Raw genomic sequence first — 18,860 nt, forward strand, 5'->3', positions numbered from 1 at the left:
CTGCGCATGCATGTGGTCGAATCGAAGATTGGTCTCTCTGGCTGGGCTGGAGCTGGAGCTGGTGCTGCTGGTGCTGCTGCGGGTGGTGCCTGAGAGCAAGCCTGAAATGCTCATCTCACCCCCAGGACATTGCTGGTGCCATGGCAAAGCGGGCGGGTGGGTCTCTGCTGCAGCACCGAGCGAGGGAGCGAGAGATTGGCATCGATGACGAGGACTTGGGCCTAGCTGGGGGGACCATCATCATACTAGAGGCGGTGCGGTCAGAGTAGTAATTAGTAGTGGTGGTGGTACTAGCCGGCTAGAAAGGGGTACGAGCATTTGGCGTCGTGTTAGCAGTCTGGCAGCGTCTTGTCAGGAGCTCAAGCGAAACGTCCGTCTTTCCACAGACAGGGCGACAGTGACATGGCACTATTCCGAGAGTGGCATAGGGCCGTGTACCGACAGTCGCTTCGTTGCCTTGCCTTGCTCATGGGCCCTCAGGATCGGTGCCATCTCCATGGACACTCACTCGATGAGCAGCCGGCCAGGAGCCCTCGGGCGCACTGGGCCTGGCGAGATGCCGTCGTGTGCCGTACGGTGAGCCGGTCGTCGATGTCGCGCACCACACTTGTCGGCGAATTGATTTGGGCCAAAGCATGGTAGTCGCAGTCGCCTGCAAGGTTCTAACGGCAGACGCATCACCATCAGCACAGCCTGCATAAAACAATAATCCTCCACATGGCTACGCCGCATGGGGGAAAGACAGCTTGGGCCTGGTAGAGGGCCTCTAGTCTGCATGGACAGACACATGGGCAGACAGGCCTACCGCATGGCAGCGCATGAACTGAACACGACCATTGCGCCCGCGAAGCGAAACACGGCCGAGCAGACTTCGAGAAGGCCTTCAAACCATCTGCATCGACACTCCCTCCCGCACGGGGAAGGGGGGCCTGGCGCCCCTCATGCCGTGAGCCGCCACAACGTGTGCCTGGTTGGTGGCGGGCTGGCGGGCGGGCTGGCGGGCAGGACGAGAAGAGTTGCAGTTGCAGTTGCAGTTGCAGTTGCAGTTGCGTGCACCCACACATGGACAGACAAACAGACAAGGCCCCGGACAGTCGACTGGGGGGGTGAGGGACAGAGAGGCCCAGGTGCAGCAGCTGGGGAGGAGAGGCCATGGCTGACCAAGAGCGGTACCCAGACTGGCGGGTCGAGTGCTTTTGCGCCGCACGCGACAAGACAGCTGGAGGGGCTGGGGGATCGCGGGACCCTAGTTCCCAGGGCTTGTACGTCTATCGTCGCCGGGAATCATGGCGGCCTGGCTGACGGGGTTGCAGTGCGGGCGTTGCCAAGCCGAGGCTCGTCTGACAGGCGGGTGGTGGGCGGGTATGATGCTGGTGGCAGTCGTCGTAGTGCTCGTAGTGCTCGTAGTGCTCGTCGTCCTGGTCGTGGTGGTGGCGGCCACGGCCGACTGGCGCCGCCGGCAAGCCATCGAAGGCGCATCGAAGGTGTAGTAATGCAGGTCGCAGTCGTATGCAGCTGCAGGCCCTTGGATCCAAAGCCAACAATGCCGCAGCCATGGCATGGCACCGCAGCGATAGCCCTCCCGTTTTGTTTGCTGCCAATAATGCTAATGCTGATGCTACCACGACTCCTGTCTTGTCGACCTCCCCGGGGCGGCGCTGATCTCTGGCGTTGATCTCCCTGCCGCTCAGGAACACGCCGTGGTACTCGACCAGCCCTGTGATTGACCGTCTACCGCATTGGGAAGCATTTCCGCCAGAGTGCGGGAGGAGCCGACAGCAGCAACACGAGAGACTCAGATTGTCTCGGTCTCAGGCCACGCCTCTGGAAACACGACGAGAAACCCTTTGATTTGGGTCAACCGTGGTCCGGGAGGCGACCGAGCAATTCACCGCCGCCCGTCCTCGTCCTCATCCTCGGTCCTCGTCGCCTTGAACCTTGACCCGGCGGGGCCACGACGTCGGCTCTTGCCGATGCTCGCCGGTGGGGGCCCGTCATCTCGACGAGCGGTATACTTTAGTGTACACGGCTGCCAACCTACTGCACCATACGCACGTAGACTCGATACGCACGTAGGGAGAAGGGGGGGTGTGTATGAAAGCGTGTGTCTCTCTACCTACAGCCGCCAGGCCATAACCTGGAAAGGACAAAACAACGCCCACTTGATATGCGCAGACACTAGTCAAACGGTGCACCACCCCACACTTCTCTCCCCTGCATCCATCCATCCATCCATCCTGCTCGCGGGTAATCTGCGGGAGATTGGAAACATAGATACTTACAAGGTCTACTATGTGCATCCATAGACGTTTACACAGATAGTTACGTACTGCATGGCCATGTATGCGTGTAACAAGGTGCAGGCAAGCGGGCGTGCGGCAAGCAGGGCCATGCTGCTGCTGCCCACATGCTCCAATATGCCGAATGACGATGGCCGGTGCAATGGAGGGGCTGCACCAACCACAACCACAACCGCCGCCATCGCCATCGCCATCGCCATCACCACGCTCGCTCCAACATAAGCAGCCACCACCACCACCACCACCGCCACGCCCCTTCCTCCCCCCGCACAAAGCAGCGCCATGGAGCTCGACAAGGACAACGCCAACCCCACCATCCTGAACCCGTCGGATCTGCCCTCGCGCCGTAGCGATGCAGCCGGTAAGAGGCAGCACCACCCCGGCTCTGGCTTGTTTGACGACCTGATCCCCCGCTACACATATCTCGTCGACCCCCTGGACGACCCTGTTTCGCCAGCCGACTCGGACAGCGACGACACACATGACGACCCCATTGACGAACAGGAAATCTATGGTCAGTTTTTTTTCTCCTGTCCCTGCTTGCGTCATTACCTACCTGTACCTGACTGACCCCACGCATGAAAGACCTCATTTCCACCATCTGCGACCCTGAGCATCCGCTGTCCCTTGGCTCCCTCTCCGTCGTCAACCTACCCGACATCCACATCCTGCCCCCTGCCTCTCCTCTGTCCAACATCAGCACCGTCATCGTCGAAATCACCCCGACCATTACCCACTGCTCGCTGGCCACCGTCATCGGCCTAGGCGTGCGTGTACGTCTGGAGCAGGCACTGCCCCCGCGCTTTCGCGTCGATGTCCGCATAAAGAAGGGCACTCACAGCACAGACGAGCAGGTAAACAAACAGCTCGGCGACAAGGAGCGCGTTGCCGCTGCCCTTGAAAACGGCACCCTCATGGGTGTGCTCAAGAAGATGCTTTCCACGTGCGAGTAAATGCGCGCCGAGGCCCTTTTCTTCCCCCCCCCCCCCCCCCCCCCCCCCCCCCCCCCCCCCCCCCCCCCCCCCCCCCCCCCCCCCCCCCCCCCCCCCCCCCCCCCCCAAACCCCTCCCGCCCCCCGCCCCCCTTCCCCTTCAACACACCTTCACATGCATGTGCCACATGTTCGCCAAGCAAACCAAACCGCCAACCTTTCGGCGCGCTTGAGGTTCCCTTCTATTACTTGCCTTGACCAGGATATCATCCGTCCCCCCATCCTTCCATCTCTCTCCCTCATGGCAAACAAGCTTGTGCCCTCGAACCACACGTTACCCAATGCCAAGTATCGATTCCAAACTATCGGTAACGCTTTTTTGCAATCAGCAATAAGAGCTTATTCCTGTCAGCCTCGTAAACGGCCGTACGCGTAATCTGTTTTGGACAACGTCCCTTGCGCTGATCATTGCCCGTCCACAGGAGGGCATTGTGTTTTTGTCCCAATTCTCTCCTAGAGTTATTGAACAAGACCTCGTATCATTTTCCACATCCTACATCCACAAATCGAATGATTGAAAAGCGGGGAAGTTCATTTGCCACAATGCTGGGCTTTGTTTTTCCGCTATAGCTTTGTTTTTCGTCCGGCTGTAGGAATAGTTAGTCCTGGCTATTATACCCCCCCCCTTTTCTTTCTTTCTCTTTCGCAAAACAGTCCTCGTTTGCGCGCCCACTTTGGGTATGGGCTGTTAAGAGTGGATCGCTTTTCTATAATATGCAAGTCATATTAACCGCGTCCTTCGACTTTCCAAGGGGGGGGGGGTGGTGGGCGAAAAGAAATCAAGGCAGGATAGGATCATGGGGAGGGGGCCCATTGCGCTTAGATAATGGTGAATGGTCATGATTATTATGTCTCTGGTATCAAGGGCGAAGAGGGAGGTCAAAGACAAAAAACGACCCGGGCATCAATTGGTTAATCTCCATCGGATGCAAGGGCGGTGCTATTAGGTACATTTTAATGCCTACGCTCACAAGGGGGTCAAACGGCTTCATACAAACGTGCTTGTTTCAAACTTGCCCCGGTTCTGTTTTTTTTTTTGGTTCCCCATGAACTGGCATGCACGTATGTAATTTGGCCAAAAGCCCGCCCGCCTGCCCTGCCTCCCTGCCTCTCTCAACTGCCGTGCTTACTTTTCACACATGGTTCGCTTGTATGAAAACCATGTGTGTGTGTGTGTGTGTGTGTGTGTGTGTGTGTGTGCACCCTTTTTGGAAACCCAAAACATGTTCATCTTGCCATTTTGTCCCGTTCCCTTTCTCTGTTTCTCTCTAAGCGAGGTTTTATGAGATATGAGGAAAAGAGTAAGAAGAAGAAAAAGGGCCGGTTTGAAATGGGGGTCTGGGCGGCTGGGAGTGGGCGTGTTTATGGGATTGTTTGTGCAAGTTTGATTTTTTTGTGAAGCCGCGGGTCTGATGGTGTTATGTTTTTATTTTGATGCATGGTCACGATGAACTGGATTACTTTCATGTCCCCCAGGATTTTTGACCGGATGATGGTTCCTCTCCTTTTGGTTTCTTTTTCCTCTCGTTTGGTTCAAATGGGTATACCACAATTCCTTACGCCCTATTTCCTCATTGCCCTCGTAAATGCCATTTGTTTCCCGACCGATTCCACATTCATACTGTGCACTCCAGACATCCCATATCCCCTTTCTCTTTCTCTCTCTCTCTCTCTCTCTCAATCCCACATTCCTCTTCTTCATCTTCCCTTTGTGTACAGCCCACCCCTCACTTCGCCTTGTTTTTCGCCGCCTCCGCCTCCCTCCTCGTCGCGTCCTCCAATAACGCTGTATCCACCGCGCCCGAAGGTAGATGTACGTAGCGTACAACGGAACCGCGAATGAACATGTCCTTGGTTGAGCACTACTTTCTCATTAGCCTTCATCTTCCTTTTCCCTTTTCCTAATTCCCCCAATCCCTCCTTCCTCCTTAGCTTCACCGCTTCCCACTTTTTTTTGTTGTTGCCCAAATGTGATGTTTCGCACTCCAAAGTAAAGAAAGAGGAAGAAGGAGGGTAAAAACGTACCAAATGCGGCCACCTCAGCTCATCCACCGCCTCGGCATTGTCCAGCTTGATATTCAAGTACTGATCTACGCTCTTGAGCGTTCCGCGGATCTGCACTTCATTTTTGAGTTCTACTGTGATTTCATGCTCCACGAGGGTTTTGAAGAAGCTGTGGTATTTGTGTTAGTATGGAGTGAAGGTGACGTTTGTGGTTTGTGGTGGTTCTCGAGAGGAGACGAGGGCGAGCGGGGCAGGAAGAATGACGGACCTGAAGAATAACATGGTTGGCGAAAGGCGCAGCCGGGAGTTGATGTAGACGCGGGTACGGTGCGGTGGCGGCGGGGTGGGTATGGCAAGGCGTGTCGTTGTTGTCGCGACTTTTGGTGTTGGATGGCGGGCGGAGTGACGGAAGGTTGCGCAGGGGCCGTGTGGGGTGCCCGCCAGCCAACGTCGAGGTAAAAGAGGCGAAAACCAGGTTGGGTTCAACTGCTACCACTCACTTCCAGAACAACACACGTTTTCACTGCAAACTTCACAGAGTCTTATGCATCTTGATATAGTGTTGCTTTTTATCAGTTTATTTACAAAAGAGAAAATAATCGGTCTAACATAGGAAAAATGAGTGATTTACAAAAGAAAAAGAAAAGTCAATGTGGTATCAATCCTTTGTCGTGTCCAGCCAACAACCCTTACCCAACTCCAAAATATCTTTGCCAGATCCTATCATAGACATCATTTCATACGTCCCTATCTCTTATTCAAAACCCAGTAAATCTAAAAATCACTTACTTCCTCGCCCAACCAGTCAAGGTCCTCCATCCAGAGTGGCCCTGTGCGCCTTCTTCCAGCACATTGACTACACCCTCAAGCAACTTGTCCTCATCCTTGCCCATCTCCATCTGCAATCTCAACAGCCACCTCTCCCACGCCCAGCTACCGACAATACCAGTCAGCATCGCAGCATCAATAGTCGTGCCGAGTACTGGCGCATCCTCAACCTCAATACTACCATCCTCTGCAATCCTACGTTCTTGGTGCTTCGGCTCAGCTCCAACCGCAAGCGTATCGCGCCAGTTGGCGGCCGTCTTGCCCATGGGCAGAAACATCCAAGCTCTTTGCACTTCCTTGAATCCAGCTTTGGAGATGCGCGGGAGAAAAGCCTTTGTGGGCTGCGCATCATAGCCGCGTGTCTTGAGGTTGAAGCCAAACTCGACGCCCATGGCTTGCGCGTTGCGGCCTGCGTGCACCACATCTGCGTCCATGAGTGAGTAGTCGAGAATGCCTCCGGGCTTCAGGCATCGGTAGCACTCCTTCAGGCACAAGTCGTACTCGTCCGACGACCTGCCCATGGGCTTCCTGGTCTTGAGAAGCTCGTACAGGGTGCGCGCCGAGATGACATCAAAGTGGCCCGAGGGAAAGGGAAGAGTCCACAAGTTGGGGACGGTCATGTGCTTGTGGTTGCTTGGGCCCTTGACATTCGAAGACATGTTGTTGCCTTCTGTGTAAACCGTAATCACGGTGGCGTATGGGAAATCGTAGGCAACGTCCCATGCCCAGTCGTTGGTCGCAACGCCGCCAATGTCGAGAATGCGAGGTGCACTGGCACGCGTAACCCGTCGTGCAGCAGCCTTACTCAGCAACCTTCCTCCATTGAGTTGTTTTTGGGCCTGCAGAACCCAGTGGATAGGCAGCATCTGGTCGAGCGCTTGGCGTTCCATCTGCGCCCGTGCAATTCTCTCCTTCAAAACAGTCGGGTCGTTGACAAAGAATTCAGATACTGGTCGTGGTGGTGCTGGGCGATCCGGCTGGTTGAGCTCAAACTTGCCCAGAAGCTGATCACGGTGCGCCAATGGACTGCAGCGACGCTGCACATGCAGAGCCTCAGCGCGTGTCTGACGGTGGATGAACGTATCCTTCTTCTGGCAACGAGAGCGGAGGTACTCAAGGCCTTGCACGTAAGTTGTCACAGGCTCAGTAGCCGACTCTTTCACTGGAGACTTGGCCGGCTCATCAGCAAACTTGACCGATTTCTTGACCACAGCCTTGTCGAGTGAGTTGCCGCGGCTGTGAGTTCCGCTGGAGAGGCTGGGCGAGCTGATGTCGTTGATATCGCGGAGCGCAGCCTGTAGCTCATCTTGTTCCTCCAACCACCGACCCGTCATTTCAAGATTCGCAGAAGATGCTTTTTGGAGCTCAGCGTTATAGTTCTCATTATACTGGAACACCGTCTTGCTAGGATTGATCTCCTTAATCTCAACATTTTCGTCAGTCGGGCTGAGAATGACCGGTCGTGATGTTGGCAAAGGCTCGTCAAAACCATCAAGGGTGGATCCTTGTAAAGTAGAGTTTCGGCGTGGAGGAGCCGGTACCGCTGGCCCGGGGTGTGGAGAGGTATTTCTGCGGCTCTCCCTCTCCCATGGAAGATTGTAAAACTTCTCAGCAGTGGAAGTGTTTGGGATAGAATCCTGTCGCTTAGGAATGCTCCATGTGTGACGAGCGGTCGATTGCAGTGAAGAGAAGAAGCCGCCTGGCGATGGGACTGAGAGGGCAGAGATGGGAGTACTACCAGAGGATCCATTTCCGAAAAAGGCAGAGGGGATGTTGAGGCCGAGACTAGGCCGAGAAACTTCGCGCATCTCACCTCCTGTCACGCCTGTTCCTGGCTCTTGTTGCCTTGACGCGTCGTGCTGTTCAGTGGAAGGTGAGTTGCCAAGGTGCTGGAGCGTCTCCATGGCTTGAAGGTCGAGTTGGACAGGACCCCAGGAGTCGGAGCTTGAGGGGGATCCACACCTGCGCTGTGATATTGGAGTAGCTGGGCAGCTGAGCCTGTCCATCTCTTCTGATGTGAGGCTGCCATCCAAGGACGGGGCGGCTGAGTGCTCTGGCACCTGCAGATTATGAGAGTTGATCATGTCGAGGAAACGGCGTGAAGGAGTGAGCATCAATGAGGGAGTGACGGGCATGGCCGAGTTGGCACTCTTCAACTTCTCAATAGTTGGCCAAGCAGATGGGGAGGGGATGACAATAGATGGGTAGCGTCTTCTCCTTGGCTGTGTTGCAAGCTTCTTGACTGATGCTGATGCGTGGAGAGGCACCTCGGCTTCATCATCAGTGATGTCGTACAAGGAGTCGAAGTCACTGTCTGTACGGCTCTGCCGGCTCGGTGGCGGGAACGTTGCCGAGTGGGTAGGCAAGGGCGGTGATGACTGTTGAGACATGTAGAACAGGCGGGCCTTGGGGGTAGGGAAGTCGTCGATGATGGATGGCGATGTTGGACTGGTCTGGAATGGCGAAGAGGTTGAGTGTCGAGCAAGGTAGTAAGGGGGGATGGGACAGTCGTCGTTTGTGGTATTATTAAGTGCCTGTCTCTGGTCCAGCGGAGACGAGGCATGGTGGGAGGGTACCCTGGTGCTGGGGGCCGCAGGATGGTATACTGCAGGCTCGAGCATCTGGGGCATCATGATATTTTGGGGGAGGGGCCGTGAGCACCGCCTCTTGCAATTATTACTAAAGATACTTTTGAAATCCGAGGGGGCGGGATTGCGGCGTAGGTGTGAAGGATGCAAATACCGAAGTACCGGGGGCCGAAGAGAAGGGGATATTAATTTGGGCTATAGCCCTGAACTGCGCTGGTCAACAGCCTACTAGAAAAACTGGGGAATACTTCGATCAACGAAGACTTTGCGAGGGAAAGGAGGCTCGGAAAAGGGCTAGAAGTGAATGACAGCAAGAGGGAATGCGGCGCGGGCGCGGCGACGATGGGATATATTGCAGATAGACGCTGGCTACTCGTTGGATTTGTCCGAGCTACGGTGCGAGTGAGTGGAGAGACAATGGCGGTTCAATAGTGGCCACGACATGGTGACCATGGTGGAGAAGGGCATGATTGGACCAACAACGCCTACGAGCAGATGGTGTTTACCAGAGGCTAGCCGTTGGAGGTTAGCGAGGCCGTGTTGTGTCCGATGTGGTTGGATGTTTTGCTGTCTACGCGCCGGGCTGTGCTATTTGCAGCCCTCGCTTTGAGCACGGCGGGCCAATGGCGAGGCGAGCATTGCTTGGACAGCATAGTCGCCCACTGGCGCAGCCCATCTCGTGCTGCCAAGTCCGTCCCGTCTGACCGCCAGCCTTGAAATATAGTTTGCGAGGTAATAGCGAGTTCATGCGTATGCGAGAATGTACGTTAGATGCTGCTGTTGTGCTGTGTCCAAGTGGTTGCTGTGCGGTGAAGACGTGCCAAGCATGCGGGCGGGGCATTGACGGGCGGGGCGGGGCAGGCGTGACGCTGGGCCATGTCGTCACAACACCAAAAAGCTATCGTGAGCTCCGGGTACAGCACAGCACAGCACAGCACAGCACAGCACGGCACAGACGTACAAGTCTACATATCTGTTCTAGAATCCCGACCCAACCGCGCCCTCTCTGCCATTGGTGCCATTACCCAAGGCGAATACACTCACAGACACACCTCACCAGCCATGTCACCGCCCGCCATCATTGCGCCTTCTATCCTGTCCGCCGACTTTGGAGCGCTGGGCAAGGCTTGCTCAGACACAATTGCCCAAGGCGCCGACTGGCTTCATGTATGCGCACCGTAGCCGTAGCCGTAGCCGCAGCCTCGCCAGCCCCGCGACTGACACGACGTGCAGGTGGACATCATGGACGGCCACTTTGTGCCAAACATGACATTTGGCGCCCCCGTCGTCACAAAGATCCGCTCACACGTTGACCGCCCCACCACGGCATATGCAAAGGGTACTTTTGACTGCCACATGATGATTGCCGAGCCCAAGCGCTGGGTCCGCGACTTCAAGAAGGCCGGTTGCGACCTCTACTGCTTCCACTATGAGGCCGCCGTGTCGTCTACTGCCGCCGACTCGCCCAGTGGACAGTCGGACCAAAAGACGTCACCAAAAGAACTGATTCGGTTCATCCATGCCGAGGGCATGCAAGCCGGTATTGCCATTAAGCCAAGCACGCCCGTCGACGTACTGTGGGAGATATTGGACAGCCCAAACAAGGAAGAGGTGCCTGATGTGAGTTCATGTCCCCTGCACTGCTACCCTTACGCCCGCCGGAATCAATAGCACAATGGGAATGCGCGCGGTATATATTGGTCAGACGGGCCGCCAATGTGGTCGACCAGTCCGTGGCTGATAGGGCTGACAATGTTTGGGTGTCGGCGGTACGCTGTGGCGGCGCTTAAGCATGCAAACCTTTGCAACTCGATGCACCAGCCCTCGGCCGCCTGCGCCGCTGGCTGTTCCCGCTGCAGGATCAATAACCTCACGAATCAACAATGGCACCGCGCAGTGCCACATGGTTTTAAGCACAAATACTGACGTTGCTAGATGGTCCTGGTCATGACGGTAGAGCCCGGTTTTGGTGGTCAGTCCTTTATGGCATCTGAACTCCCCAAAGTGACCGCTCTTCGACAAAAGTATCCCGAAATGCACATTGAAGTTGACGGCGGCTTGAGCGAAAAGACGATTGACCAGGCTGCCGATGCCGGTGCCAATGTCATTGTTGCGGGCAGCGCTGTCTTTGGCGCTGCGGACCCTGGCGACGTGATCAAGAAGCTGAGACAAGCCGTCGACAGCAGAAGGGGTAAACTGTAGGTAAAAGAGTGGGTAGATCAGCACCGCAATATAAAGGCGAGTATTTAGAAATTTCCGAACAAACAGTGAAAGACCGATACAAGCCAATGAGTATGGCTAGTCTGTTGGTAATATCTTGGTAATGTTTCTTGATGAAGCTATCCTGGCCCTGAGCCCTATGCTATCAGTACAGGCGGTGATGTGCTTGGCTCCCAGTAGCTCTTGGCACGGGCGCGCACGGCTGGGGAGACTCCCGTTGGGCAACACGTGGTAGTCCAGGGGCTCGATCATGACAGCCCATCTGCTAGCACAAGTCATACTTGAATACAGGCCCAGATCTCACAAGCGCGTCCGTGGCTGGCTGTGCTAAGGCTGTCATGCATCCTTTTGTGACAACCACGACGACGACAAGCAACACGGCAGCGGAACCATGTACCCATGCTGACCACTAACCGCCATTGCGATTGCTTTTGCCGTGCCCCAGTCGAGCACCGATCGATATCAACGGCATCTTGAAACAAAAAGCATACATGTTCATTTCGTGTCAGCGCGATAAACAATGCATTCACAGGTCTCCACATGAGACTCAACTGCCGCAAAACAAAGATGCAATAACATCCCTCCAAGTCACGTACATACGCACATACATATGCACGTTATGCACCGCTCAACAAATCATTCATCTCGTTTGGCCATACTGCGTCTGTAACTTGGGGTTATCGTACACGACCTCTTCATCAAACGTTAAAAACAGAGCTAATGGATGACGCACGCGCCAACCGACTAACTGCCGACTCAAGCCTTGTTGTGCTAAAAACATATGTCGAATTGGCAATCGCGGAGAAAGAAAAAAAGCAGACGGACCCCAGGACGGGCCATGGTCCCTGGAGGCGTTTTGAAAAAGTCGTTCAACGAGCAGTCTCGGCTCCTAGAAAGAAAAGAAAGCAGTGAATGGTTCCCCCTCCCCACCAAACGTCTAAGCTTGGCCCCAAACCGCAGTCAATCCTCCGATAAAGCCACGAATCTCAAAACCACATCCCGCGCTGCCCCATGGGACCAAATATCATAGTGCTGACAGTAAAATCTAGCAGTAGTTACCGATTTACGCTAGGACGGAGAATGACATTCCTCTACTTGTCTAGTTATGTTCTTTTTTCGCTTTGGGTTTTAAGCAAAATAAAGGGGAGAGGGGCCCAAAGGTAATGGGGGAAGGGCGAGGCCGCTAAAGTTGTTGGCGAGGAGCCCTGCAAGTTTCATCTTTTTTAGCACTGTTTTGGGGCAAAAAGATATTCCATTTAGCATCTTTTTCTCTTAATTCTTATCCCTAGAGGCAAACTGTTAAAACCCTTTTTGCCCGGGTATCCTTCCTTGTCTTCGTCACTTTTTGCAAGTTTTTTGTGGGTCGAATATATTATTTGCCGACCTTGTTTTTTTCCTTTTCTTTTCTACTTGATCTGGGTGCAAAGCTTTCGCTCATCAAAGTACGGGCTTGAAAAGCATTTGCGTCTCTTGTAGTGTGCGGTTGTCGTCGTTGAATACTTGGGGGAAAGATGCGATTGTTTGCTTTGGCTATTGCTTTGGCAACAAGCATCTACAGTGTACAGGCACAAAGTCCAGGAGACGATGGCTTTCGCCAGAGGTGGTTTTTGAATGTCACTGTCGGTGGTGTATTCGATGAAATTCCTCAGTGCGCGGTATGCTTACACTATAACTTTTTGCCCTTGCAGTCAGCCAACGAGGCCTGTGTTCTTTCCATTCCAAGCTGACATTGACGTCACCTAGAAAGCATGCACGCTCGGGTATCTTGAAGCGACTGGATGCGATCCTCTTGACCCCTCGTGTTTCTGCCCAAATCCAGATATTGCACAGGGCCTTGATACATGTCTGGCGTGGTTCTGCCCAGTCCTTGGCTATTATGGTTTGTTTGGTTCACAGTCCTCTCTATCGAAACAGTCATGCTAACGAAAGTGACAGAGGGACTTTACATGTTCCATTCCACATGCAATTCTCCGATCCGAAACCAGTCAGCCCCACTATTTAAGGAAGTGATTGCTGTAGCTTCTATCGCTCTTGTAGCCCTGATACTACGATTCATCACACGCTTACCACCTCTCTCTGTTGAGTGGGGCATTGACGATTGGCTTGCAGCAGCACTTGTGGTCCGTATACCTTGACTGTACGCTTCGAATTACAACACTGATGCCAATACAGCCAATTGCTGCGGCCTATCTTGCAGTTATCCTCTTGGCGCTCGACTCAGGCCTAGGCCAAGATACCTGGATGCTCAAACCTCACAAGGTTACTGACGTGGTCAAAGTATGAGCTTCCTCCGAGCAAACAGATAACCAAGCTGACCCAAACAGTACTACACTTTCCAGGAGCTGGGCTACGTCACGCTCACATTCATGACCAAAATCACCGTTCTAGCCTTTTACCTCCGAGTCTTCCCAATAGGCCGAGTCCACCAACTATCCTACCTCTTCATCGGAATATGCACATGCCTATTGATTTCCATATTCCTCGCCCATCTCCTCCAATGCCTCCCAATCTCTTTCGTCTGGCAACAGTGGCAAGGCACTCTGATATCCCAGCCCGAAAACCCAATCTGCAGCGTCCAACGCAACAACCTCAACTACGCCTTCAACATCACAAACGTCATCATGGACGGTATCATCACAGTGCTGCCCATCCCTAGATTACTTCAATTGAAAATCACATGGCAGAGAAAACTAGGTGTTTTAGTCGTTTTCTGCGTCGGTTTCCTGTAAGCCCCCCTCCAAAATTATCCCATCCAACTCCTTTCCCGTATATCTTCAATTCACAACACGTATCTAACACAAAAACCTTAGTATAACAGGTATATCCGTAACCAGAATAGCAATCCTCCTCCAATCCGACTTTTCCTACAACAGATCCTGTTCGTCCCTTCCTTTTTCCCCCCCAAACCCTCCTTTCAAACCATTAACACACCAACAGGGTCCAACGTCCCCGTCGTAAAATGGTCCGCCATCGAAGCCTTCCTCAGCATCGCCATAACATGTTTCCCGCAAATTCACTACCTTGCCAAGCGCATCATTGGTATCTGGTATAACCCAGATGATGCAGCTCAGCAACAAGGCAGCAAGCAGACGTTTGGATCGTCGTCGAATGCCGGAAATTCGTACAGGGGGAAGGGGTTGGCGGCATATGAGAATATCGAGATTGGGGAGAGGTAACTGTAGTGTTTGTGTATCTTGGTGGGAGGAAAACGTAATGTGATTGTGACGTGAAATGTTTATATTTGTCTAGCGTAAAGCAAATTAGAGTCCTTCTTCTTCTTCTTCTCGGAAAAGAATGATACGTCACACACCCAACCTGCCGGATCAAATATCAAAAAAAATACTGATAATGTAGTTGAATGTGTATGTGAGAAGTAATGTAATCGCATATGAGAGAAAAAGCGTTGTCCACTTGTGCAATGGGCGTAAAGTAAATACATGCCACTGTACCTGCGAAACGAAGCTACAAGATACCACTGAAATACTATTCCAGAACATCCACACGCACGTACCCAAGTGCATATACACATTTATCGCAACAGATAAAAACTTGCTTACCGAGCTCATTTTGGTATTATTTCCTTTGACTATGCACTAATCTTTATTGAGTCTCAGGGCTAAAGCTCATACTATATACGAACTTATGCTACTTTGTTTTGCACGGACCAGTAGTCCAATACAAAAAAAGTCATCAGCTGGGCCTATTCTGTCACTAGGGGCTTATTTTCCTTGCATAAAATTCTTATTCAGAGTATTTTCCAGAGACTTAAAATCTACTTTTATAGACAATGCTTGCCATTAATCTTCACACTCCCGCGAGTGTCCCCACATCAGGAAAAGGCATTCACTCAAGCAATCAATACAGCAAACAATGTCTATCCAACTGATAAATTCAAAGAGCACGTTCGTTCTAGTACTATACACCCATGCGTATCATGACAAGTAAAAATCATCCTTCCCTCAAAAGGGCGAGGCGTAACATATTAAGAAGTAAAGTGAGGAGCATTAAGGACAATACCCATGGAAAGACCACCAATGGTACCGGCAATAGGAATGGTCATGATCCAGGAGAAGACAAGGAGACCAACACGCTGCCAGTTAACAGCCTTGTAAGTACCGTTGCAGAGACCGACACCGACGGTAGCGCCAGTGATGCACATGGAGGTCGAGACGGGGAGCGAGTATTGCGAGAAGATGAGGACGGTAAGAGCGGCACCCATTTCCATGGAGCAACCTGGGGCGAGTTAGTAAAAGGATACGAAAAAAAGGTGAGTGTTGTTGGGGAAGAAACATACCTCTGCTAGGGGAGTGGTAAGTGATCTTGTTACCCATGACCTTCATGATGTTGTAACCGTAGGTGATGAGACCGAGAGACAAAGTGGCGGAAAGGACAGCGAGTTGCCAGATGGGGACGGGAGCCTTGGAGCGGGAGGCCTCGCCAGTGTTCCAGGCGCTGTAGATGACAGCCCAGGGACCGACGGCGTTACCGATATCGTTGGCACCGTGAGCGAAAGAGGCAGTGCAGGCAGTGATGACTTGGACGAAAGAGTAGGTGTGCTCGACCTCGTTGGGGTACTTCTTGGCGTGGCCGTAGACACGCTCCATACGCTTTCCTTCGGGAGTGCCGTGGATACCAGTCTGAGCAGCGTGGATGTCGTAGTTGACACCGTAGAGAGCACCGACGACGAGCTGGGCAGGAATGCGCTTGAGGGTGATGATCATGTTCTTCCTCTCGTAGATTTCACCGCTCTCGATCTTGTTCTCGTGGAGGTAGCGCATAGCCCAGGCGAGAGGTCCAGTCTTAGCCCTAAGCTTGGCGTGGAAGCGATCCTCACCTTGCTGAACAAGCTCCTTGTAAGTAAGCTGGCGCTGCTCCTGAACGACGGTACCCTTCTCAGCGCCAGTGCCGATCTCAGAGTCGCTGTTGTTGTGCTCGAGGGTGATCTCATCATCTTCCTGTACGACAGCGTAGTCGGGAACAACCGCAGCGTCGGCGTTGTCTTGAGCGGGACGCTTGAACAGAAGAGGTCCCTGAAGAGCGTGCCACCAGCGGACATTGGAGTCGCGCTTGACAACCTTGGCGTGGAGGTAGGGAACGAAGAAGATGAAGGACAAGGCAGCGAGACCAACACCGCAAGACATGGTGACGGTAGCGACGTACCACGCGGGCTTCTTGTTGAGACCGAGGTTGGGGGATCCCTTGTAGACAATGGACAGTGTGCAAATGGTTCCGGCAATGAGGAAGAAGAAGGGAGCGGTCCAGATGGCCCATGGAATGGGGTTCTTGCGGATGTGGACAGTGAGCTTGATCAACATGAAGATGATGGCACCGAAGCATCCAGAGGCAAAGGGAGCCATTCCGAGACCAGCAAAGATGGCACCAAGACCCTTGCCCTTGTTCCACCCCCATTGGACTTGAGAAGCACCTGCGACAGCAACACCGACACCAGCAACCGAGGAGATGAGCGAGTAGGACGATGAGACGTGGGCAGAGTGCTTGGTGCACCACATGACCCAGAGAGAGGCACCAGCGAGGGCGCAGGTGAATGCCAACATTTGGACACCAGCATCACCCTTGAAGGCGCTGGTAGGGATGATACCGTTCTTGATGGTATCGGCAGTACGGGCACCGACAGTGATGGCACCGACCATCTCGAAGATGGTACCCAGGATCATGGCCTGGCGGTAGGAAACCGAACGGGAGGAAACCGAAGTAGCCCAAGCGTTGGCCACATCGTCTTTGAGAAGGTTAGCATTGCATCATATCGGTTGTTTAGGCGACTTGGTACGTACTAGCACCGTTGTTGTATGCATCGAGCATGGCAAAGAAGGTGCCTATGGCAAAGACATAGTTGTACTGCGTGAGACGCGGCATCTTGGCGGATCCTCTCTGGATACAGGCTGCGTGTGAACAAGTGAGGAGTGCTGTTCGCAAGCAGAGCTGAGATGATAATGGAAAGAGAGATTGGGTCAGATGTATATATATGCCCGTATCACATTTTCGGCCATGTGCGGTGCTTCCAGGCCGTATTCATCGGGCCACCCCAGCAATCCCAGGGAACGAACTACACCCACGGAATGACACTGCATGCAAGAAAGTTGTATGCCTTAGTCGGCCGCCACTCAAAAGGCGCAACGTGAGAGGTCTTGCCAAGAGAACGTGTGCTCAAAGTAGGCTTCTCATTGGCAAGACATGTGGAGCGTGAGAGTGTTGACATGCTTCTCGGTTTTGGTCAGACAGAAAAGAGACATCAAGCCGATGCCAGCGCCTCCTCTGTCTCTTGGGCGGGCCTTGGCTGTAGCTTGGCAGGCGCGGCGGCGGACTGGCGGGATAGAGCTGAGTGTAGTCCAACGGGCCAATGAGCGTGAACGATGCTAGAACGTGGGCTCGCTTCTGGCCGCAAGTCATCTCTTTTGAATCCATCTCACCAACGTCGCGGTTCCTCTCCAATGGTTTCCCCACGTGTATCTCCCGATGCAACTTCTGGAAAATATCGATGGCGTTAACTGGACGGTCTCGACATTGCAACGGAACACGCCGAGCCTGCTGGCCTCGTCCTTCATCCTATCCTGGGCCTGAGCTCTTATCCGAGCTGCGCCTTCTACTATGCTATACGACACCCTATCCTACTACCCACTGTTTGAGCGCCGAGTAGTGCATCCTTCTTCTGCTGGTCTGCCTCACTGGCACCCTCCAACTGCCCACCGTCGGAAACGTACGCAAGACGTCTCATTGCCCAAATCTCGGCTTGGCCGAGGTTCTGCCATTGATCGACAACCCAGTCAGAAGTGAGCAAGACCTTCATGGAAGCTCCTTGTGGGGGGCCAATGATGGGTCGGCTGGACTACTGGGATACTTGGCTGTGGTAGCGGTACTGGGCGCAATCAAGGTGAGTTGCGGGGTCTCCGACAACGTGGACGACCACCTCTGAGGTGCTGGGCCTGAGGCTTTATGGGTTTCGTCGGCATCAACAAAAGGCCCGCAGGCAAGGGCCCGCGCCGAGAGGGAGGAGCCTGCGCTAGCTGCGAAACCGGGTCTTTGGTGAATGTGAGTATGTACTAGTATCAAGGAGTAAGTAGGACCACTCCACATCGTAACGCGCATGTGACGCTATCCCGAATCGCATGTGTTGCCCCCCAGATTGGGCGAACCACTCGTTCATCTCCAAAGCGCCTACGCGGTGTGATCGACAGTCGATATTGGGCAGAAGAGCACGAGTTACTTACTCTGAAACTCTAATGCGTCAGCGCCGAAGCCAGTGCTCATGTAGTGAGTATATTCCCCATTTCCCCACAAAACGCTCACGTCATCATAAACGTTATCTTTGACCGCCGTGATGTGAGAAAAAAGAAAATTGTTGACGTTGGGACGAATAGGTAGGCTGTATGTATCGGGGGATGCTCAAAGTTGAGGAGCTTGAAGGGTTGAAACAAGCTTCTTGCCATTGATTCGGAACGTCGGAACTTCGGAACTGCTGGAAATCGCCACCCATCACAACCCACGCACCGCCTCATGAGCAACGAGCTCTGGATAAAGTGTTCAATCACTTTTTTTTAGCATGTAAATATACACATTTGTTTTTAAATTCCCCAGATCGACTTCCCCGAAGTCATGTCGTCCGCTTAAGCTCGCGGGGTAAAACATGGAGTGTGGAGATACCATGTCAGCCCACGCGCCAGTGTGCCGATATCCGGTCCCTCGAGCTTGAAAGCCTTTACCAAGCTTCATTATCAAGCCTCAGGATTCCTGAGCCCGTGATGTTCTTACCGATGACTCCAATTTGGTGGGTAAGCATGTCTATGCTTGGCGGGGTCGGAGGCTCTTTGGCCATTCCGTCACCAGGTGGGGAGAAGGCGTGCTTCCGTATCTATGCACGACGGGAACCCGATAGCGGCATAACCGAGATGATGCCATGAGCCACTCAAGGAC

At 53.4% G+C, this 18,860-nt stretch overlaps 8 protein-coding genes across 8 annotated transcripts; 5 read left to right on the plus strand and 3 right to left on the minus strand.

Moving 5' to 3' along the window:
• Window positions 1-787: 787 nt before the first annotated feature.
• On the plus strand, window positions 788-1,490 carry COCVIDRAFT_36234 (hypothetical protein; the record flags this gene model as incomplete). Its single annotated transcript, XM_014702982.1, has 3 exons — window positions 788-1,262; window positions 1,314-1,354; window positions 1,485-1,490. 3 exons carry the CDS (start codon window positions 788-790, stop codon window positions 1,488-1,490), a joined length of 522 nt encoding a protein of 173 aa, XP_014558468.1.
• Window positions 1,491-2,582: 1,092 nt separating this feature from the next.
• Window positions 2,583-3,253, plus strand: COCVIDRAFT_94631 (hypothetical protein; the record flags this gene model as incomplete). The annotated part of the gene is made up of 2 exons (XM_014702983.1): window positions 2,583-2,814; window positions 2,886-3,253. The coding sequence occupies 2 exons, from the start codon at window positions 2,583-2,585 to the stop codon at window positions 3,251-3,253; spliced, it is 600 nt and encodes a 199-aa protein (XP_014558469.1).
• A 1,765-nt stretch (window positions 3,254-5,018) lies between these two features.
• Window positions 5,019-5,472, minus strand: COCVIDRAFT_94356 (hypothetical protein; the record flags this gene model as incomplete). Its single annotated transcript, XM_014702984.1, has 2 exons — window positions 5,019-5,153; window positions 5,317-5,472. Coding segments are annotated over 2 exons (291 nt in total), but the record flags the coding sequence as incomplete, so codon positions are not given.
• A 608-nt stretch (window positions 5,473-6,080) lies between these two features.
• COCVIDRAFT_94480 (hypothetical protein) lies at window positions 6,081-8,756 on the minus strand (the record flags this gene model as incomplete). Its single annotated transcript, XM_014702985.1, has 1 exon — window positions 6,081-8,756. One exon carries the CDS (start codon window positions 8,754-8,756, stop codon window positions 6,081-6,083), a length of 2,676 nt encoding a protein of 891 aa, XP_014558471.1.
• A 504-nt stretch (window positions 8,757-9,260) lies between these two features.
• On the plus strand, window positions 9,261-9,428 carry COCVIDRAFT_94597 (hypothetical protein; the record flags this gene model as incomplete). The annotated part of the gene is made up of 1 exon (XM_014702986.1): window positions 9,261-9,428. The coding sequence occupies one exon, from the start codon at window positions 9,261-9,263 to the stop codon at window positions 9,426-9,428; it is 168 nt and encodes a 55-aa protein (XP_014558472.1).
• A 345-nt stretch (window positions 9,429-9,773) lies between these two features.
• Window positions 9,774-10,913, plus strand: COCVIDRAFT_94387 (hypothetical protein; the record flags this gene model as incomplete). The annotated part of the gene is made up of 3 exons (XM_014702987.1): window positions 9,774-9,878; window positions 9,945-10,331; window positions 10,647-10,913. 3 exons carry the CDS (start codon window positions 9,774-9,776, stop codon window positions 10,911-10,913), a joined length of 759 nt encoding a protein of 252 aa, XP_014558473.1.
• Window positions 10,914-12,442: 1,529 nt separating this feature from the next.
• Window positions 12,443-14,107, plus strand: COCVIDRAFT_36239 (hypothetical protein; the record flags this gene model as incomplete). Its single annotated transcript, XM_014702988.1, has 7 exons — window positions 12,443-12,586; window positions 12,675-12,810; window positions 12,867-13,051; window positions 13,104-13,208; window positions 13,256-13,656; window positions 13,742-13,809; window positions 13,869-14,107. The coding sequence occupies 7 exons, from the start codon at window positions 12,443-12,445 to the stop codon at window positions 14,105-14,107; spliced, it is 1,278 nt and encodes a 425-aa protein (XP_014558474.1).
• Window positions 14,108-14,913: 806 nt separating this feature from the next.
• Window positions 14,914-16,805, minus strand: COCVIDRAFT_14499 (hypothetical protein; the record flags this gene model as incomplete). The annotated part of the gene is made up of 3 exons (XM_014702890.1): window positions 14,914-15,164; window positions 15,226-16,668; window positions 16,724-16,805. The coding sequence occupies 3 exons, from the start codon at window positions 16,803-16,805 to the stop codon at window positions 14,914-14,916; spliced, it is 1,776 nt and encodes a 591-aa protein (XP_014558376.1).
• Between the last annotated feature and the right edge of the window lie 2,055 nt (window positions 16,806-18,860).

This window comes from Bipolaris victoriae (assembly GCF_000527765.1).
Source record: "Bipolaris victoriae FI3 unplaced genomic scaffold scaffold_26, whole genome shotgun sequence".
Classification (NCBI taxonomy): domain Eukaryota; kingdom Fungi; phylum Ascomycota; class Dothideomycetes; order Pleosporales; family Pleosporaceae; genus Bipolaris; species Bipolaris victoriae.